Here is a 23,792-nt window from a genome sequence, read left to right as displayed (position 1 = left end):
TGCTTTTCCCGAAAAACTAAGAAGTACCCTATAATTGTTTAGTTAGGCGATATGCTGTGCTCAACTAATTAGCGTGCTAGCTACGGCGACGTTAATTTGCCAGCTTTTCTTTCGCTTTCATCTAACTTTTTCTCTCGCTTTTCCCAGATACGTGCAACAGAAGACAAACTCCCCGGTCGATATGAGGGTGGGAATTCACACCGGGGCAGTTCTGGCGGGAATTTTGGGGCAACGGCAATGGCAATTCGACGTCTACTCCAAGGACGTTGAACTTGCCAACAAGATGGAATCCAGCGGAAAAGCAGGGGTAAGTTAGTAGTTCTTTGAAATTTAAAATTAAAATTAAAAATAATATTTTTTTTTAAGTAAATTTGATTTTCTAACATCGTTTTATTGTTTTTTTTTTTTTTCATTCCACTCCCACTTAAACGATAAATTACAACCTAATTGTGGTTTCACGAACCTGCTGCTTCTGTTTTCCCAAAATTCAACGGGTCTGTGAACCCCTTGTGAACCAAACCAAACAACCGGACGGCCGACCGTGATTTTCACACCTGCGGTTGCCAATTTTCACAACCTCCCGGCGTGGCCAAAATAGACGGGTACATCTGTCGGAGAAAACGCTCGGTTTCCTAAACGGTGAATTCGAGGTGGAGCCAGCCTTTGGGGAAAAGCGAGAGGAAGCGCTGCGGATAGCGGGTCTGAAGACCTATTTCATCTCCAAAGTGCTGAAACCGGTGAGTATCTTCGCGTGTGGGTAATTAGGTGCATACGAGAACGAGGGAGCTCACTTAGTTACGCTTAACTGAGCTAAGAAATTTATCAACTGTCACGCTTCATGGGAATCTTTCCTAGTTTTGAGGGTACTTTAATCAGTTTCGCAGCTATTGATCAAGATTGTCTCCATTAGTTTGGGTTATAAAGTTCAAAACATGGATGAAATTGTGGCAAATCAATTCCAAATATACCAACCGAGCTTAGAACACGGGACATAAATTAGCCGTGAATATATTTCCAACCACTTTTTATAACTCATCACTGCTAAACGAGAATTTGGAAAAACTACAGATTGAACAGTATGCATGTATTATTTCATTAAATGTAATATTTTTTATTGCACAAGCTTAGTCATTTTTTGTTCAAAATTTTCAAGTCTAAATAATTTTATTTCTGGATTGTTTAAAATATAGGGAAATAATGGGTTAAAAAGGCACTATAACTCCTTTTGTAAGCTTGTGCGGCGTCTGAAACTACGTCCAATAGATTTTCTGGACATTTTTATTGGAGTTAAGTACTTTTTCATGAATATGGTCGTGTATGAGGGAAGATATTGAATTTCTTCGCGATTTATACACATTTTTCCCATTGTGCAATGTATAAAAGTTTGAGTACAAGAAAGGAGGCAGTTTAACTTCGCATAAAATAAGTGAATGAGTGCGAAATGAACATTGCATGAAAGCTTGTATGCAAAATTTGTACTTTTTTTAGCGGTCATTATTCTATCTGATCTTGTTAAAATCCAGTCAAGGGGGAATATAATTAAATTATTCTTGCATGGACTTTTTTATATAATTTGAGATATTTTTACATTTTACAAGTGCTAAATTCTATCTCGTTTTGATAGGAAAAACTGAATATCAAGATATATCATCTTCATATAATTTTGTTATTCTCTTCTAATCGGGAATAACGAAGATTTTGATATCAAAGCTATTTCTGAATAAGATAATAATATCTCATTGAGATGGATTTGAAAAGTTATTATGATATGCCTTATGTTATTATGATGGTAGTGTTAAGAATGCAATTAATTTCTACAAAAAAAACTTATTTTTTGATTAAATCAAATAAGGTGAATTGATCGAACTCTTGATCAAATTCAGAGATCCCAACCAGCAATGAGAATGATTCCAATTTTCAAAAGTAAAAGTAATGTATTGAAATTTTACGGTTCAAATTTCAGATTAAAGTTTGAAATTTGGCTCTTGAAAACTGCATCATCTTAATGTTGAACAATACGCCAAAAACATATGGAATTTCCTGCAATTTGTTTAAGAGAACATTCAGGTTTTTTTTTTAATATCATCAAACTCTACCATTCCGAGTGTAAAGTCGCGAGGCGTCGCGTGGTTTTTCTACAAGCGGATATTTGAATTACGTTTTTCTTCGAGTTATCTACAACTAGTGTTCTCGATTCTCGTTGTAGCAATTCGCGAAGGCATTAGATTGGCCTGTTTAGTGAAGTTTCGCCACAGAAGAAGAAATTGATTCCTAGTTGACGATTTTAACCAATTGAATAATTTCTAAAGAAGCCATTGTTCCAATTTTATACACTTGCTCTTCACGAAGACTGAGTGACCATCCGCTATTGAGTGCTCCGTTGAGGAGTTCTCAACCCTAGTGATACCCTTTCTCCTGTTTAAATATAAACAAACCCAATATTGTAGTACCATAAAAGAAAAAGAGAGGGCTGGTGATGCCCAATGGCAGGCACGAGTGCCGAGCCTGCGCTTAAAGCGCCAGATCCTTTGAGGGATCAACGAGTCCTAGGTGACAATCCAGTGAGCCGACTCCCAGGATGGATTGACCCTAAAGCAGGCGAGCTTATTCTTTTGAGCCTCAAATCCACTGGAGAAGATGAGCTTGGAAACCCCATACAACTTCCTAAGAACCCTTTCTTGGTAGCCAAGACTATAGAAAATGTAGTAGGAAGGATCGACGGTGCGCTGACAGAAGCAAAAGGAACCCAATACATACTGAAAGTCAGAAACCCAGCCCAAGCAGAGAAGTTGAAAAAACTGAAAAATCTGATCGATGGTACCCCGATTATCTTACAATCCCATACTAAGCTGAACCGCAGACAGTGCAAAGTTACTTGCCATGAAATCGATGGAATCAGCGATGAAATTTTACTAGAGGAGTTAAAATCGCAAAAAGTCATAGGCGTTAGAAGGATCCAGAGGCAGGAAAGCGCCAAAAAAGTCAATACTCCACACATAGTTCTCACAATCGAAGGAACAGTACTCCCCGAGTATATCTTTTTCGGACTTATCCGTTCCAAGGTTCAAATATATTACGACTCTCTGATGCAATGTCGTTTGTGTTACCAATACGGACATACGAAAAATCGCTGCCCTAACAAGCCAATCTGTAGTAACTGCTCCGGTGTCCACGATGGTACTTGCACATTCGAATCCAAATGCATCCACTGCAAAGGGAACCACACATCCTATTCCAACATCTGTCCTAAACGCATTGAGGAACAAAACATCATCCGTCTTCGAACCAACGAAAATCTTTCCATGAGTGAAGCCAGAAGAATCATAGAAGATCAACGACAAAATAAGACATATTCTAGTGTTGCACAATCCCTACAAAACAATGAACTGACGAAACTCAAAGAATCCGAAGCTGTTATCCGAAAAGAAAATGAAGATCTTAAATCAAAACTCCAGCAATGGAAACAACACTCCCAGCAAATCCAAGTTGCACTTCAGAAACAGATCAAAGATCTACAATCCCAGATCCAAGCACTTCAAATGCAACTTACAACACCAAGAATGATGCAGTCAAGAACCAGTAACGAGCAGACCGAACACCAGCAACCAGACCCGAAAGAAAGAGCGGAAGAAAACCTAAATATATCGAAAGAGCCTCCAAAATCGCAAAGAAAACGACAAAATAACAAACAGGACAAAAGCAATAATCAATCACCTTCTTCGCCCTACAGAAGAAAAACGACATAAGCATAAAAAAAACTCTTAAACCCTCAGATTCAAACCAAAACATGCAGGAAATTTCACCAATGTATATATCGGAAACAGACGTTGAATCTGACGATTCAAACTCTTAATTTTCTGAAAAATTAACACCTTTCTCGCTAATCTCACTTTACATTATCTTTATCTGTGACTAACAATCAAACAAATACTCTCAACACAATCATGTCAACATCCATCTCTCAACAATCATTAATTAGCGAGAACTTCAACTTGCTCACAAACGAATCTTCTTCAGGCCTAACTATCGGAACAGCTCCTCAGAATTGTCAGAATGTAGATGTTTTAGAAACTCCCCATCTTCTTAGCGAAGAAGATGTAGGTGATGTTACCCAAAACCCTCAAACTCGTTCTTCCAAGTCTTGTCTGAAATCTATAGCAATACATTGGAATGTACGTGGTTTTAGAGGACATTTTTCGGAAATTCATCACCTCCTTAACGAAGAAAAACCTTTAGTCCTAGGACTGCAAGAAACTAAATGCCTCAAAAACATAACTCTGCCCCCCGCCCTTACACGCCAATACAACTGGAAACTAGCAAGTAACAATAGCCGCGAAAATTAACACGGTGTTGGAATAGCAGTTAGCTCAGGTATCCCTCACACTTTTCACGAACTCAGTGTCGACATACAAGCTGTTGCTGTTACTATCTCACATCCTTTCGTAGTCACTTTTATCTCCATTTACATCCCACCTCAAGCTAGATTTCACCAATATAAAATCCACCTCGATAAACTACTTGAAGAACTTCCTACTCCAATCGTACTCATGGGAGACTTCAACAGTCATAACGAAATATGGGGGAGCATCAGAACCGACAGAATGGGTTCTATGCTCGAAGCTTTTATCGCCGAACACAACCTTGTTCTAATGAACAACGGTGAACACACCAGACTTGATCCCATTACTGGTCATACATCCGCTCTGGATTTAACACTCGTTTCATGTCAGATTGCTAATAAATTTACCTGGTCTGTAGATGCCGACTGTCGCGACAGTGACCATTTTCCTATTAAACTATCAATAATGGCTACCATTGAACCTCTGACGACTCGACGAAGGTGGATCACAGACATGGCAGACTGGGAAATCTTTGCTAATCTTTCACTCGAATATCTTCCTCCTGAAACAAAAGTAACAAACCAACAATTCACTGAAAAACTCGTTGAAGTGGCTAGTAAATGCATCCCACGAACATCTGGGAAAATTGCAGGAAAATCAGTGCCCTGGTGGAATCCAGAAGTGGCATCTACAATTAAAGATCGTAAAAAGAAGTTGAGGGCTTTACGACGAATGAATGATTATGATCCCGCTAAACCACAAGCTCTAAAAGAGTTTCAAAAAGCAAGAAATTTAGCCAGAAAAACTATACTCCAAGCAAAACAAAAGTCGTGGGAAAACTTTATCGGGGAAATTAATCCTGCCACTCCTTCTACTCTGCTGTGGAAAAAAGTCAATATTCTTAGAGGGAAGCGTAGCATCCAACAGCGCTGCATAGCATCAGGCAGCGATATATACACCGATCCTCCCGATATCGCGAACATACTAGCAGACCACTTCTTTAAAATATCCGCTACGGAAAGCTACGACACCGATTTCCAAAGAAGGAAACGTGATGCTGAAACGTTTTTCCCAACTTTTGATGGTGGAGAAGAGCTTTACTTCAATGTTCCTTTCAAAATTGATGAGTTACATTGGGCTCTCGATAGATCCAGAGGTAAATCGGCGGGTTTTGACAATGTCAACTACTTGATGTTGAAAAAACTTCCTATACCTGTGAAATACACACTCTTAAATGTCATAAATGATGTGTGGACAACAGAATCCATACCAATAGAATGGAAGACAGGACTGGTAATCGCGATTCCTAAACCAGGCAAAAACTCCAAAGAACCAGACAACAATCGTCCAATAACATTATTAAGCTGCGTTGGTAAGGTCATGGAAAGGATGGTTAACCGAAGATTAATACATTTTCTACAACAAAACCAACTTCTCAATAGAGGTCAATATGCTTTTATTAGCGGCAGAGGCATCGATTCATATTTCGCAGAACTAGAATCCATTTTAGAGATACCACTACAGGAAAAACAGCACTGTGAGTTAGTACTCCTCGATATTTGCAAAGCATATGACAAAGTCTGGCGACTTCCCATTCTCAATACTTTATCATCCTGGGGAATAAAAGGAAAACTAGGAAAATATATTGAAAACTTCCTTACTGACAGATCTTTTACTGTCTCAATTAGTGGAAAACTTTCTGACTTGAAAACACAAGAAAATGGGGTCCCCCAAGGATCAGTAATTTCCGTTACACTCTTCTTGATAGCTATGGAATCTATTTTCGGGCGATTGTCTTCAAATGTAAAACTACTAGTTTATGCCGATGACTTACTTCTCGCAGCATGGGGAGATAATCATGAATCTATACGGAAGAAACTTCAAGAAGCTGTAAATGATGTACATCGATGGGCCTGTGATACGGGTTTCTCTTTATCGCCATCTAAATCTCAACTCTTACACGTGTGCCGAAAATACAAACATGATAATGTTCCTAGACTTTACATTAATGGGACACAAATAGAAGAGGTTAACGTCGCAAAAATCTTGGGAGTAACAGTAGACCGCCGTCTACGTTTCACTGCTCATGCTAAGGCATGTCGAAAATCTTTGGAATCCACCAGTGATGGGAAACAGCCTTATCGGAGGGGATAGACAATCGCTCATGAAAATACACTAAAGTCTCACCATACCTAAATTGTTTTACGGGATCGGACTCTTCAGTATAGGAAGTGAACATTTCATTAAAAAACTGCGCCCAGCATATAACTCTATAGTTCGAAGTGTTACCGGCGCTTTTCGAACTAGTCCGATTAAATCGATATATGCCGAGTCTGGAATTATCCCATTTGATTACCTATATGTACAACAGTTAGCTACCACTGCTATTCTAAGATGTCAGAAAATCGAAATTGACAATTGTGTAGCCGATGATTGCGAGCACGATGCTCTCTCGGCTGATAGGCCTTTTCCGAGTCAACGATCTCCCTCCATCGTCCTTACTACTCGCACACACACGACGGCTAAGCTGCCACGTCGTGGAGCGGTCGTCAGTCAACGAACGATCTTCAGTAAGGCAGGACGGGTGTCTCCCGTTCAGCCGATGAGTGCTAAGCGAAGCTGCACAATGGCGAAACCTGCCAGGATTATTTTGTGGCGGTTGAACGGGAGACATTTTTTTCTTTTGTGTGCTATAAAAAAAACTTGAGTTGAGTGAAAGTTTAGACCGGTCTGGTGGAATCTTACATGGAAGGAAGAAAGTGTCAAAGTGTGTTGCGGGATCTTTATGAATTATCGAATCCAGTATTTGAATCGTTCGCATTAGAAAGTGTAGTTTGTGGTTTTGGTTTTCAAAATAACGGCAGAAAGAAGTGAAAAGAAAAATATTTTAGCGAATCGAGTGGTGAATTAACACACAATTATACCAGAACCTCGTAGCTCTGGTGGTTCGATGTGTTTGTGCGAGTGCCGGTTGGAAAGCTGGTCCGTTGTTTCGCAGACGATTCAGACTCACCACAGGTATGTATGTATGTATGTATGTAACTTTTATTAGCAAAGTTGAAAGAACGGAATTGTACAGTTCCGAGAGATGAGGGGTTACATTTGGGCGATTTGATTTGTTGAGTATCACAGATAAAATTGATGTCCCAGCATCGCAGTATAAATGCGGAAAGAGGATTTTATGTTTACTGTCGCAAAGCAAACGGTCTAATCAAATGTTCGATTTCCTGAGTAATGACCGACGGTAGAATTCTTATATAATTTGAAAAGAAAGTTTAAGTGTGATGAGTGGTTTTAGTCGGTAAGAGAAAATGCAGCAAGCTCAAGCAAAGTTAAATAGAGCATTTGCCACCATACTCTGATTATAGAACCGGGCGTTAGTTTGCGGGTAGGAAAATAGGGCCGTTGAAATCGGTACCGACAGAAACAACAAATTCGCCCGCCAGAAAGGGGCGCAAGTTTAGTTACACTGAGAAAAAAAATTCAAAGTTTGAATTAAATGTTTATTGTCAAAATATTAAAGTTTACAGTCGATAAAGATAAAAGATTTTGATTTGATTTGACATTCGTTTTTTGGAAGGGTGCCGTGCGGTATCCGGATTAAGCACCGTAAAGGTAAATGAATAATCAAATATAACAATAACATATTACGGATGATTTTGATCAGGGACTGTAGCGCGAAGCAGAGTGGTCAGTCATCAAAGTGGTATCCTTTCATCAACTTCATTTAAAAAATTGTAGATGCAAGGATGAAGGTGGTTTTTGTAAAATAGTTGGTTGTTTTTTATTCAGACATTTGCATAATATTTGTTTCTTAAAAAAAATAATTTTAATTAATTTTTTTTTTCATATTATTTTTCAAATATTGAAAAATTTAATCTGCTGAATCTGATTGATCGGACGATTTAGTGACCGAAACCATGAAATTTCTCGTAATTCGTTATTCATATAACCAGTCAGATAAACTTATTGTAATTAATCCATAGGAAGGCAATGAAAATTCAAAAAAACTTTGACAAGCTTTTTAAGATGTGTAGATTCAGTGACGAGATATCAAATTGTACGAGATATTCATAAGAGATGTCAAATCGTAAATTGTGTTTTTGTAAAGAATTGCCTTAAAGACAAAGTTAAAAAAAAATTTAAAAAGGGTCATAATAACCCTACAAAAATTCATATGAATATGGTGATGATTTTACTCATGAAAATTCTCAGAATAATTATTTTGGATTTTGCCTATAGAAGTAAGAGCCAAAACCATTGTTTCGGTAAGATAAAGAAAATAATCATGACGTCTCAAGAAATGCGATTGTAAGAAGCAAGAATTTAGAAGGAACTATAGATTCGTACGGCTGAATCTATTGTTAGAATTCGTTGCTAGACAACCACTAATAAGTTAAAGTCAAAAGAATGATTTGAGACAGCAGGTCTTAAAATTAATAAGCGGTGTCACGAGAGACATAATGTTACACAATTGAACGACATTATTATTTTTCAGTTGAGTCGAAATGTTTGGAAAAAACATGGTCAACAATATATTCATCCTATCGACGAAGCATATTACCAAAAGCCAATCTGACATGGGTCACTTTATGGATTTATGTTGGATCGGGAGAACCAACATGAAGAGTATTCTGAAAGTTCACTTTATGAATTTACGTTGGATTGGGAGGACCAACAGGAAGAGTGTTCCGAAGGTTCACTTTATGAATTTACGTTGGATCGGGAGGACCAACATGAAGAGTGTTCTGAAGGTTCACTTTATTTATGAATTTACGTTGGATCGGGAGGACCAACAGGAAGAGTGTTCTGAAGGTTCACTTTATGAATTTACGTTGGATCGGGAGGACCAACATGAAGAGTGTTCTGAAGGTTCACTTTATTTATGAATTTACGTTGGATCGGGAGGACCAACAGGAAGAGTGTTCTGAAGGTTCACTTTATGAATTTACGTTGGATCGGGAGGACCAACATGAAGAGTGTTCTGAAGGTTCACTTTATTTATGAATTTACGTTGGATCGGGAGGACCAACAGGAAGAGTGTTCTGAAGGTTTACTTTATGAATTTACGTTGGATCGGGAGGACCAACAGGAAGAGTGTTCTGAAGGATCACTTTATGAATTTACGTTGGATCGGGAGGACCAACATGAAGAGTGTTCTGAAGGTTCACTTTATTTATGAATTTACGTTGGATCGGGAGGACCAACAGGAAGAGTGTTCTGAAGGTTCACTTTATGAATTTACGTTGGATCGGGAGGACCAACAAGAAAAGTGTTCTGAAGGTTCACTTTATGAATTTACGTTGGGTCAGGAGGGCCAACATGGAGAATGTTCTGAAGGTTAACTATGTGATGGTCTACGACCTTTGAAAAAAAAAGTTCATTAAAGTATAAGAATAAGGTTCGGAAACACCAGTTTGAACAGTCCAGTACAAAAAGTAGATTTGAAAAGATTAGCTTATTGGATCGAGATTAAATTGAAGTTTGTCTCGAGCACGTTGTCTAGTAAAAACAAGTTGCAAACTTGTTGTTCAGTTCGGAAAGGCTGGAGTGACAAATCGAGACGGTTGATGTCGCCCGAAACAAATGTCTTTTTTTAAAGTTCCACAATGATTGAGAAAGCATATCTCGTTCCAGAATTCATTGAATTGAAGGAAAGATGTTTTCCGTCAGTTCTAATTTTTATTCATGAAAATCAATAATTTCTTGTAAGTAGTTGTAGTAGTAGTGAGAATATAGAAATATAATGGAATCATAGCATTAGATTTTTGAGGATGAAAAGACAGTGGAAATTCTTTGTTTAGCCATTTAATTGGAGGAAAAGGAGCATCCCGGCGTGTTCACGCATTAAGGAGGTCCGATAATGATAGCGATTTGGTTGGAATAAGACACCTGTGGAAAAAGGTTCTAGAAATATGTCTGGATCAAGAATGGAAGAAAGTTCACGAATGGCTTAACATATAGAAGTACCACGATATTTGAGTGTCACGAGCTAGCTAAGTATACTACAAACGTTATATAAAACTGTGGGAGAAATGAACTTATTGAGAGTAAGCATTGAGACAAAAGATTTAAATATTGACATGAATAAGCATAAAAGGAGGTGTTAACTACAGTTGCGCTAACAACCGTATTTTGGTTTGAGATTGAGGAAGTGAAATCAAATTTCTGGTGGTTGCTTGTTCCCAGCTTCGAAATTTTGCAATTTTTTTTTTCGTTTTAACTTTAAATCTTTGTGTAGGGGGGAGATGTGTAGCCGATGATTGCGAGCACGATGCTCTCTCGGCTGATAGGCCTTTTCCGAGTCAACGATCTCCCTCCATCGTCCTTACTACTCGCACACACACGACGGCTAAGCTGCCACGTCGTGGAGCGGTCGTCAGTCAACGAACGATCTTCAGTAAGGCAGGACGGGTGTCTCCCGTTCAGCCGATGAGTGCTAAACGAAGCTGCACAACAATATACAAAAAATACCTTCGATCATAGATAGAGCCAATCGCCAATTTCAATCTATCACAGGGGAATTAATTCCAGACATAGAACCGATACTCCGACACGGTCCCCGACAATGGAATATTACCACCGCAAAAGCAGACTGGAATCTAAAAGGAAAACTACGATCTGGTGTTAATTCTTTCCAAGCAGTACCAATTTTCACTAAGCACGTTAAACGAAAATACCTGAACCATCTACACATCTTTACCGATGGCTCTGTAGCGGACAATCAGGCAGGCTGTGGAATATGGTCCACAGATTTCGAAAAATATATTCGGCTTAGATCGGAATGTTCCATTTTCTCAGCCGAAGCTTTCAGCATTCTAAACGCAATTCAAAACTTTAATCACGTCGACCTTCCTAAAGTAATTTTCACTGACTCGGCCAGCACTATCACTGCTGTTCAAAATGGGGTTTCAAAACATCCGTGGATTCAAGCCATCGTAAAATCAGCTCAACAGATTGACATATCGCTCTGCTGGATTCCTGGACATGCTGGAATTTCCGGTAACGAGCTTGCTGATCGCCTAGCTAACAAAGCCAGATCCCTCGACCACGTACTACAAAAAGTGCCAGCACAAGACGCTATAAGAAATTTAAAACACACCATCACACAACATTGGGAGGCCGAATGGATAAATCTACGAGATCCTTTCCTCCGTAAGATAAAATCCACAACCAAGGCATGGACTGACCGAAAGCAACGCCAAGAAACACGAGCCCTTTGCCGACTTCGAATCGGTCATACGAGACTAACGCACGCGGGACTATTCAGAAGCAATCGAGACTTCTGTAATACCTGCAACATCGCATTAACTGTTCCACACATCCTATTGGAATGCCAACTATACAACTCAGCCAGAATAACTTACAACATCCAAGGAGACTTGAGCGAAATTCTTTCCAACAACGAACAAAAAGAATCGAACCTTATCGAATACCGTCAAACGGGGTAACATGCAAAAGCAGGGTTAGATGCAACATTTGTATACCACAATACTCATTCAATTTTTATTTCAATATACTGTAATAAAGTTATCATTGAATGATAACAAATTGATGATGAAATAGTTTTTAACATCGTGAAAGAGTTTTTTAAAGATTTTGATTGTCATAAAAAATTTTAAAAATCGAGCAATAAATGTACAAATTTTTACATTTTTCAATGCCGTAAAAAACTTTACCTAGTTTGACGGTTTGGCTTAATGATATCACCTACAAACTTTATATTGCTTTCATTATCCTATACCAACACTGTTGGTGTATAAATATTTTTCGGACGAACACCAAATTTTTTTAAACAAATAATTTTATAGTTCAGTTAGCTGTCTGGGGCAAAATGCAACAAAATGCAAACCTGTACTAAATCTCATAAATCGCGTTTCCATATGCTGGGATGTGATTGTTTTGCATTATGCATTTGTTTACATTTCAATTTCATCCATCCTAAGAATTATTTTCATGATTTAAGCTAAAAGAATATTTAGTAGTATTTTTACCCCTAAATGTATGCAGCAGATTAACACATTTTTCTTTAAAAAATTTTCGACAGAAAAAAATGGAAAATTAAATTCGAACAAAACCAAAAATTATTGCAATTGGTGCATTATGCGTTATGACATAACAAATGTATCAAAAACTATAAATTTTCAAACGTTTTCATTTGATTTTTCATTAATTACAGAGTTTGTTGCATCTTACCCCTTTTTCTTAGTAGGGTGAAAATCGCATGTTTTTGTAAATTTAAAAATAACTGGTAGAACCAATAATTTTTCTGACTACGTCAGTTTGGTGTCCCATCAACCTTAAAACTTTTGATGTACAAGAGGTATGATTATCTGTAAGCATTAAGATTTTAGAAGCCATTAAAGTTGAAATGTGTTGCATGTTGCCCCAGTTGACGGTACTTAAAACAAACCAAATTATTACGACAACTGTAATCCAAATTACACATTCGTACTTGGAATCAGACCCGAATGACCTCTGAGGTTAAAAGGTCTTAAATAAATATCATCATCATCATCATCAAACTCTACCTCATGACTGTCATCTTCAGCATTATTATACTGCCGCTATTCGCAAGACTGTCCCATTTGCATTTTCGTCATTTTTCAGTTTATCTAAAAAATCGTTCAAATACAGTTAGTTCTTCAATTTAAACTAAAAACTTTCATAACTTTGTTCTCAACATATATGAAAAAAATACCAAGTCATGTCTGTCCCATATGAAATGTACTCGCAAAGCTGTCCCATATGTCTATTTTTACAGAATGCTTTTAAATTTCTCCTCTAATTTACGTTAATTTTACAAATATTCATACAATGTGTGCGACAAAAAAGGCATTCATTGAAATTACGGGAGTAAGACTAGATAAAATAGTACAGTAAAGTCAAAAATATCAATTTCCATAATTTTTACAAGCTAAGTTTAGCCTAATGGGTAAATTCCACCAAAATGTTTTTTTTTTTAAATTTCGCACGAGGCTTATTGAATTGTTCGTTGTAAAAGATGGAAAATAGTTTGCTATAAAGCCATTTTTTTAGGTTTTTGTCATGCTGTTACTTGCTGCTTGGACTTTCATAAAATCTATGAACCAAAATACGCGTACCTGGTAGCACACGCGTAAGTCAAATTGTATTGATTTTTCTTATTAAATTTTTGCAGCCAAGATGCTTTGGTGTTTCTGATTCAGCATTAATTTAATTTGTATTGTCTTTCTAAAAAGATAATCGACCGAAAAACTTTCCAAAAGACGAAGGTACAGGTTGTTCTAGTAATGGAACGTTGTTATTCATTTTATTTTAGACCTACTCAATTGTTACGGTAAACTTACGTTATTTTTATAAAAATACAGTCAATCGCAAAATTGATCGTACACCCATTACTCATTCTTCAATTTAGAGTTTTTCGGGGTTTAATAGTAAATAAGTAAAAACAACTTCAATCCATTGAAAAACACCTCATTTTAACTCTTTAACTGTGAAAAGACAAATTCAAATTATTTACATTTTCACTTCATATTTGAAACAACAACAAAAAAACACCAGATGTGGCAAAATTGATCGTACAGTGCTACTTTTTCTCAAAATTTCAATAAAAATGAATTCATAGAAAGTAACAAATATCATAAAACAACTAAATTAGTATTTGGCATGACCGTCTTTGGCATCTAGCACTGCTTGCAAGCGTCGTGGCATCGATCCAACGAGGTTTTTGATCACACTAGATGGAATGTTCTCCTAGATCTCCTTAATCACCGTTCCGAGTTCTGCCTTGTTCTCCGACCAGAAGTGTTCTATCGGGTTCAGATCAAGAGACTGCGGAGGCGTTTTGAATTGTTTAGGGATATTATACAGCAACCAACCCCGTACGACATTAGCGGTATGTTTGAGGTAATTATCTTGTTGGAAGTAGTATTCACGAGGTAGACCCAATTTATTCACGGAAGGCGGAAGGTTACGTTTGAGGGTGTTCAAATAACCCATCTTGTCCATCGTTGAGTCAATGAATTCCATGGTTCCAGGTCCAGAGGCCGACATTGAGCCCCACAACATCTGGTTGCCGCCACCGAGTTTTACAGTTGGGACCAAATTTTTGGGCTGGAGCTCCATTCCAGGTTTTCTCCGCACCATTTGCCGTCCATCCGATCCGAAAAGGTTTACTTTTGTTTCGTTGGTGAATAAAACTTTGTTCCAGAACTCTTTAGGCTTATTAACATAAGCCTATAAGCTTTAGCGAACTCCAGTCGTTTTTTTCATTTTTACTATTGAGATAAAAGGCTTCTTACGGGCTACACGATCTCTAAAACCGATCCTGTGCACTACCTTCCGAACAGTATCTGCGCTGACAGCTCTTCCGATGGTCTCAGCGACTTCAGTGGCCAATTTCGGAATACTTGTTTTAGGTTTCTTTTTCAGAGTTCGCACAATTACCCATTCATCTGTAGAAGTCAAGATGCGTTTTCGTCCTCTTCCAGCGATATTTTTCACGGTTCCTTCGTATTTCCACTTTTTGATAATATACTGCACTGTAGAGTGGGTTCGCTCGACAGATTCTGCTATTTCCCGCAATGACTTTCCGCGACAAAACATACTTTTATCAACGATCGTGTCGCAATGTCCGTTTCCTTGCGCTTGTTTAACATTTTGATCACTACTCTTCGAAATTCAGCAAAAAAACAAAAATAAACACTGCCCAAGTAGCTGCTGGGTGGTGACATGAAACACTGACAAAAAAACTTTCGCTTATCCATATTGGAATTGTTTACACATCAAACATTTCAGGTTAAATACAAGGTGTACGATCAATTTTGCATACCTCTCATTTGGGATTTTTATCAACTTTTTGAATTAAAAAAAACACAACATATTTTTCAAAATCGTCGCGATCAGATCAATAGCTAAATTTGTAAACAATTAATGTGCATCAAAATCATAAATGTTCAACCATTTTTTCACACCAAATAAATGAAAAGAGTTAGTAAACCGTGTGTGTACGATCAATTTTGCGATTGACTGTATGTCATAAACATCATTTCAAACTTATTTTAATCAGTAAACAACCAGTAAAGTGAATAATAAAGCTCAGTTAGAGAGAATCAAATGATCAACTGACAATAGAAAAGCCAAATATGGGACAGCTTTGTGGGTAATGGAAAACTGTACAAGACGCACCAGCGGGGTAAAATGGCCCATGTCATTCTTTCTCAAATATTCACTAACCTATGGCTTCGAATGATGTTTTTCTTCATTTTTATTGTGGTAAACAAGCTTTTTCATCAGTCAATAGATAAAAAGTTCACAAAATCTAATTTAGTTCTTAGAAACAGAGGAATTAATGGAATCAGCGTGAAACTTGTAATTTTTCATAAGTTACATATAAGGTTTTATGGTAAAACAGCTTGCGCAATCTGATCAAACTACAGCTTATCGTTTTACCACTCATGTGCTTTTTCGGAAGACTATAAATATTTTGTTGTATTTTATTAACCTCCTACAAATTTTATCCTTGTTCGATTTAAAACGGTGCACCAATATTCGATTCGAAAAAATTATCGGCCGCCATGTTTGCCGCGATATCACTATATCAGTCGAAAAAATTGAATTTCATTGCCTACTTGAAGGCGTTTTATATATAAGGATATTAAAAAGTGTATTTTGAAAAGCGAAATTTTCGATCAGTTTAGCAATACTAAATGAATTTTAGCCAAAAAAATGGTAGTTTTCAAAAATACGATGAACATGTAATCAAACATTTGGTGTTTCAATAATTACATTTCGTATAATCATTGGTCTATTTCTTACCACCCTTCCTGTTTGGTGCGTTCTGTCCACTAGTTTTGGCGTTCTACCCCGCGGTTTGTTTTCTGGCTGTTTTAGTTTTTTTTACAAAAATATAGTCAAAATCGAGTTTTTATCATATTTTTTCTTTTCGATAATACGTAGATTTCATCCTTGAATCGTTGTCAACTCTCAATTTGGTTCTTAAATGATTGGTATCGCTATAAATAGCAATTATGCTCAGCTGGTGCGTTTTGTACAGTTTTACCCTACATTTAATACGCATGCGAAAAATACTCGCAAGGCTGTCCCATCATTATTTTCTCCTCTGCATCAACAAATTCCAAAACAAAAAAAAACATTGGACGAAATTCTACAACAATTATCATAATATCTGTGAAGAAAAAAATAGAATAGGTAAAGTTTCAGCCGAAAAATCCACGAAAGTTTATAAAAATCTTTAAAGCCACTTTTTTCGGTTCGTTTCCGGCAGCGGCAGTATACAAAAGAGTTGAATTTGGTTAAAAATTTAAATTTTAAAAATCGAACTAACAATCATTATTATAAGTTGTCGATCTCTTGCAATTTGAATTCCTAAACAAAACAGTCATGTTGAGAATTTGATTGCCTCTACCTGAGTACGTGCAGTTGAAGGCGGAAAAAGCAGCTTTAAGATTGAAACGAACTGATTTATCACAAAATTGGGAGCTTATAGGGCACCTAAAAATGCTAAACAGGTTCAACTTGAATGAATTGGTTACATCCGTTCAAGACTGGATGATTACTAAACCAAATTTTTATACAAGTTTCAAAGTTATTGCTACGGATCGATCTATGGGCACAGGATGGCCCTACAACTAGGATAGGATCGATAAAATTCTTCACTGATGGCTCAAATATGAATAATAATACTGGTGCCGGAATAAATGGCCCAGGGGTAAACATCTCGATTCCAATGGGGGGCTGGCCCACAGTTTTCAAACAGAAGAAAACTTGTGAACTTCTTAGTCTATCGAAAATGGATCTTAAAACAATTACAGACCTTCTACAGGGCATTGTCCATGCAACTACCACTTACATAAAATAGGCAAACTCAGTAATGAGATGTGCCGGGTTTGTCAAACTGAAGTAGAAACTTCAGAGCACTTAATGTGTGACTGTGGATATCTTATGACACTTCGACTGAAAGTTCTTGGTGAGCGAATCTGAACGCCCGATGATATTTGGGAGATGAAAGCCAGTAAGGTGGTGGGATTCATAGGAAATACCATCCCAAAGTGGAATAATGTCATGATTTCGACTATAACTGCCATCTCTACCAATGGTGACAGTATTGCGTGATCAGACAAATAATAAATTGGGTTACTCCACAATAGATCACAAAAAGTTGGTCTTCTCATACAAAAAAAAGCATTTGATTATTTTGATTGTGGGTGGAACTCAATACGATTTCTGAAATTTACAAAAAAAATGATTTTTATTTAGATTAGAGATCAGAATTTCACATATGATTAAAGAAGTGAAATTTGTTCAGTGCCTCAATCATTAATCCATCATTTTGATTCTGATGTTTAAGGTTTCAATATATTTAATTATTTATTTAAATTATGTAGGTATATATTTCTAATACGACTTGCTAATTTTTATAAAAATGAAAATGTATCGTCATTTTGAAGTTTGGTTATGTATGAATTTTGCATTAAAAAAATAATTCAAGAACTTCGAATCTGAATATGAAGCAAAAACTTAGCAAGTGGATCCAAGTAAATCAAATAAAAATGGCGTTTTCAAATTCAGCTTTTTATTTAAATTTTATATGAAAATAAAAATTCTTGAACTAGATACAGAACCCGAAATATGAAAACACAAATACAATTTCGATTTAGATTATATGGAACAAGAACCCCTGAAATGAGTTAAGTCTTATTTGAAATTTTATATTCCGAAACGAATTACTATCAATAAGCGACTGTTGCTGATTTACGAACCTAGGATAAGTTTTTGAGGTTTTGACATCAGTTTTGAGTAAATTGTTACTCTCGAATCACCTTACTCCTTTGTCAAAATTCAAGTTTTGATGACGACAACGATCTCGTAATAGGAACTTAAAGTCGCAAGCAAATATTCTTTAACACAGGAATTCATGCCGGAATTAGACCGCACAGTGGTCCAATTCCTGAAAACCTTTCAAACAGTATGCTTTCAACATTTTTGACTCGGAACCTTACTAAAATTGTTCAATTATCATAATTTCTCTGAAAATAACTTATTGTTTTCAGATTAACCGAAAAAATTCTTCAATATTACCGAAAGAATTAAAAAAATAAAAAAAATAATGAAATGCCTCTAATTCTAGAAAGGCCCATTAAAGCCAAAATAAACTAAGATTTAACACAAATGAAATAAATCTAATCAGATTGACTAGAATTCCAGATCTGGTGCTGAACACTTCATACATTTTTTATTAACTGTGTTCTTTTTAACTTGTTAATGATAAAAAAATTATGTTGGATTAGAGTTTTATAACAAACCATGTGAATAAATATACTTACAATTTCGCAAATATCTATCAAACTTTTAGAATAAAGGTACCTATTTAGAAGTTTTTTTTTCATCATCATATTTTCTTGGAATGGTTGTTCTTATCACAAAAAATTTCATGTCAATTTCAAATGAGAAAAAAACAGAAAATATTTTACAAATTAATTAGTTTTTCATATTTTGTACCCGTAAAAATTACTCTTGATGTGTCCTTTAAATGTTTAAGTTTAATTGGTTTTCATGAATTTTTACCAGCAAATTGGTTCTATGTTTGATCAATAGCCAGTAAAAAAATTTAAGAAACCGTGTTTTAACCATGTTTTGGGAGTTATTTCTGATGGCTCCCTAATACTAGTAACCGATAATAAACAAAACTTTATATTGGCATTGCTTCAAAATATTAAAGGGATTTTTTTTGAACAAATTTTCGAGAAAACTGAATTTGAAGCTCCAATAAGAAGTCATTCGTGTTCATAATCCGAAAGATTCTTTGCTCAGAAGTCAAACTCGAAGTGAAAAGTGCTTCCAATGTTCGAAATCGTTTTGCAAAAATGACAGCCTAATTTGCAATATGTTGTAGGCTGAGTCGATTTGGGGTCATTTTTGAATTTCTCAAACCCTGGGGTCTTAAAGCTTCGTCTTGGTCCAAAACTCATCCATGATTATTAGCAGAATTTCTTAGTCACGTTTACATGAGTAAATTTGAACGTTTAGGTTTGTATGGGAAAATTTAATATTTTGTAATGAAAAATCAACATCATTTTTGTTTCTTCTGTGGAACCGAGCCTGTTCATGGTTTTTGACCAATTTATGAATTATTTAAAGGAAATTTTCTGCTGAACAACTTTGTCGAAGACCGTAACTTCGTATCTTTTAAGGCAAAAAAAGTTATTAGCTGTTTAACAGGTGTATGTCTTTTTGCATTGATAAACAATAAATTCAATTGACACCACTGCTGGGTGCTTAGCGAGGTATGCAATATGCAATACTTCGTGGGGCACAAGCAGTGGTGTCAATTGAATTTATTGTTAATCAATGCAAAAAGACAGCTGTTAAACAGCTAATAACTTTTTTGCCTTAAAAGATACGGAGTTATGATATCGGACAAAGTTGTTCAGCGGAAAAATTTCCTTTAGGTAAATTATAAATTGGCACAAAAATCATAACCAGGCTCGGTTCCACAGAAGAAACAAAAATGATGTTGATTTTTCATTACAAAATATTAAATTTTCCCATACAAACCTAAAAGTTCAAATTTACTCATGTAAACGTGACTTAAAAATTCTGCTAAAAATCATGGATGAGTTTTGAACCAAAATTAAATTTTAAGACCTCAGGGTTTGAGAAATTCAAAAATGACCCCAAGTCTTATGTTGTAGTCCTGTTATGTTGGAATCTCGTTTTTGAGAATAAGTTCCCTATACAAAATTTCAAATTTATCTCATCAAACAAATTTGCCTAGGAAAAATATAAAAATTATTGCAAAGCAAAATATATTCCTGCTTTTGTCACTTATCCTTATGAAAATCGTCTGAATGAAGAAATTCGTAAATATTCCTACAAACAATTTTATCGAAGTCAGCAGAGACATACATGAAACTTCTTTGCCAGAACTTTCACGACACATCGTGATCGATTTTGATCGAGCAAAATTTTTTTTTCAACTGTAAGTTTTAAAATATTGTGTGCAATATTGATTATACTAATATTGTCCATGGCAGGTGGTGTCACAAATTTTGATTATTTTGGTGAAACAGTTTTTGGAACATTATCTTAAATTAAAAAAAAACCGAATTATTTTCTCTGCATATTTAAGAAAATTCTTAGCTTAGCTTAGTGATTGTAGTGTAGTGTAGTGTAGTGTAATAGTGATTAGCTTCTACATCTGAATCATTGAACCCGAAATGCTCAAATAACAATTTCTACATATTTAAGAGAATTCTATACCTAAACCTGATATTTCCTGAAAAATTTAACTTATGTAAGTGAATTTTCCGTTTCTGCTTTGTTGAGTTGCAAATAGATTATTAAGGCCAGTGCCTAATTCATCCTGTGAAAAGTTTCCACATCGTAACCCATCTTCAAGGATTGCAATGCACCAGTAGCTTTTACTTTTCCGGGAAGAGTTTCCTCAACATTTTGCAACTCCGAAACTTTACCTGAAATACATGCTCTTAAACTTAAACTTTCCTCCAGCAAGAAATACTAACTAGAGTTAGGAAAGAAGACACAGTGGACCGCAATGGGTGTAATTTCTAAGTAACATTTCTAAAATTCATCCATCGAACTGTACCTAGAATATTCAAATAAATTTCAATCTTCCTTAAAATTCATAAGGTTAAATTTCGAAAAAAATCCATCACACACCCACCGTGTAACCCCGTTTCTAATGCACTTTCACGTTTATCGGCCATGTGTGCAAGATTGCTTCAGACAGCACAGAACCTACGGCAACGGTTAAACAAAGATGAAAGTGCGCTTCAACAACAATTTAAACTCAATTGTTTCCGCCTTCGAAGTGGTATTTTCGAACTCTTCCCGGCTTGCGTGACTGCAAAACAATTGCGGGAAAATGGTGGCCCCATTGCCGTTTTCTGGTTCGCCAAGTCAAACAGGATTATTCCCGGTGAATTTCTTCACAATCGTGGCCCATCAGACATAAGCTATTTGGATTGCCGGGTGTCTCGGGCTTCACAATCGTGGATCACGGAAACCAAACCCGGAAAATTTTGTGAAAACAGTTGAAAAAGAAAATTTCTATTGCTCTGTGTTTTCTTTATAAATACCGCACTCACACTCACACATATTTATGTATACGTACGTTAGTGGCTGCACCGAAGAAAAACACCACAAGTCGTCACGAAATTTTGCGGTGTGGGATAGACGCGTGTTTGCGGAAATAATTGACTCTCGAGGGGCAATATCGCACTCCGGAGCTAGTTTAGCGGAAGGTTTGGGATCTTTTGCCGGGGCTTTTACTCTTTCGGCGGCAATTTGAGATGCTTTCGGAAAGCTCTAGAGAAAGTGTGTAGACCATCATCAACTAGAGAGTCCCAGCTCTGATAAGGTTGAAATTTTTGAACAAACAAAGCTGTCGAACTTTATCGTACAAATAACTCCCCTGCCAGACAGGATGATGGATTGGTCTTGCCAGAAAGTTGGACTATATCAGTTGGAGGAAATTTTCCACTATACCGGAAACCACACGTCACTTCGACTTTCAATTGATGGTTAACCGGTGATGGGTTATTTCAAAGTCGACCGGACTGATTATTGAGTCCGAAACTTGACCACTACACAGCAGGAGTTAGTAAGGTGATGGAAATAAAATCTCCTCAAATTTCATCACAACTTTAGTAAGAAATGTATCATTTTAAATTTTTTCAAGTCACAGAGTGCGGATCAAGGTAGAAAAGTGGAAAGCTTTTCCGAACTTTGACAAGCTAACGGATGGCTTAGAAAGTAAGTATCTAAGAGCTCTTTTTCCTTTCGTCGGAAGGCACTGAAGAGAACACGACTAAAGAAGAACAGAAATCACAGAAAAAAATCTTCTTTCAGCCTCGAGCAACTGTGATACATTTCGTTCCCATGTGATGATTGGTATTGATCGATGAAGTTTTTTTTTAATGGATGCGGAGAATTAAACAATTTTTAGTTCAGTTTTTTTTTAAATTTTATTAATTTTTTTTTCGGTAGGTTGAATCCGCGAACTAACTGAAGAAAACATTTTCAATCGCACCTTTCAGCTTTAGCTCAGCTTTAGCTTAGCTTTAGCTTAGCTTTAGCTTAGCTTTAGCTTAGCTTTAGCTTAGCTTTAGCTTAGCTTTAGCTTAGCTTTAGCTTAGCTTTAGCTTAGCTTTAGCTTAGCTTTAGCTTAGCTTTAGCTTAGCTTTAGCTTAGCTTTAGCTTAGCTTTAGCTTAGCTTTAGCTTAGCTTTAGCTTAGCTTTAGCTTAGCTTTAGCTTAGCTTTAGCTTAGCTTTAGCTTAGCTTTAGCTTAGCTTTAGCTTAGCTTTAGCTTAGCTTTAGCTTAGCTTTAGCTTAGCTTTAGCTTAGCTTTAGCTTAGCTTTAGCTTAGCTTTAGCTTAGCTTTAGCTTAGCTTTAGCTTAGCTTTAGCTTAGCTTTAGCTTAGCTTTAGCTTAGCTTTAGCTTAGCTTTAGCTTAGCTTTAGCTTAGCTTTAGCTTAGCTTTAGCTTAGCTTTAGCTTAGCTTTAGCTTAGCTTTAGCTTAGCTTTAGCTTAGCTTTAGCTTAGCTTTAGCTTAGCTTTAGCTTAGCTTTAGCTTAGCTTTAGCTTAGCTTTAGCTTAGCTTTAGCTTAGCTTTAGCTTAGCTTTAGCTTAGCTTTAGCTTAGCTTTAGCTTAGCTTTAGCTTAGCTTTAGCTTAGCTTTAGCTTAGCTTTAGCTTAGCTTTAGCTTAGCTTTAGCTTAGCTTTAGCTTAGCTTTAGCTTAGCTTTAGCTTAGCTTTAGCTTAGCTTTAGCTTAGCTTTAGCTTAGCTTTAGCTTAGCTTTAGCTTAGCTTTAGCTTAGCTTTAGCTTAGCTTTAGCTTAGCTTTAGCTTAGCTTTAGCTTAGCTTTAGCTTAGCTTTAGCTTAGCTTTAGCTTAGCTTTAGCTTAGCTTTAGCTTAGCTTTAGCTTAGCTTTAGCTTAGCTTTAGCTTAGCTTTAGCTTAGCTTTTTTAATATTTTTTTAAATTTAACCTAATGAATACAGGAAATCACAATTATTCTAAATTTGAATTCAAATTAGCTTTCATAAACTTTAAATTGTAGTTAATATTCCAGTTTCAAATATTCATGAAATGATAATCATTGTGTTTTAGAAACGTACTGAACATTCATCACAATCAGAAATTTCAAATTTAGGTATTTTGGGTTTAAATTAAGTCTTCAAATTGCTGTTAGCGTCTTTTTTATTGAAAATTCACTAAAATTCTTCTTTGTTAGTAATGTAAACTACAACCATTTTGTAGGATTCCTGACTGTAATTCCTCATTGTTATTGAGATAATTTGAAAGACTTCCTTGAGAAACTCTTAAAAGATTCTCAAAAGAATCTCTGGGTTTCTGAGTGGATTCCAAAGATTCCAAATTATCACAAAATTCCCTACTACACAGAAGTCAGGGTTGGCATAATTCAA

The 23,792-nt window shown here is 36.3% G+C and overlaps 1 protein-coding gene across 1 annotated transcript in view; it reads left to right on the top strand.

Moving 5' to 3' along the window:
- The window catches only part of LOC129741381 (adenylate cyclase type 3-like), a 92,412-nt gene that overhangs the window by 19,635 nt on the left and 48,985 nt on the right, over positions 1-23,792 (top strand). Inside the window, exons 4-5 of the mRNA XM_055733106.1 lie at positions 148-306; positions 599-737. Of these exons, the coding sequence (XP_055589081.1) occupies positions 148-306; positions 599-737 (298 nt within the window). The remainder of the gene's footprint in view (positions 1-147; positions 307-598; positions 738-23,792) is intronic.

The sequence above is a fragment of the Uranotaenia lowii genome, chromosome 2 (assembly GCF_029784155.1).
Source record: "Uranotaenia lowii strain MFRU-FL chromosome 2, ASM2978415v1, whole genome shotgun sequence".
Taxonomy (NCBI): domain Eukaryota; kingdom Metazoa; phylum Arthropoda; class Insecta; order Diptera; family Culicidae; genus Uranotaenia; species Uranotaenia lowii.
Note: the sequence above shows the minus strand (reverse complement) of the source record. Positions and strands in the feature narration are given on the sequence as shown.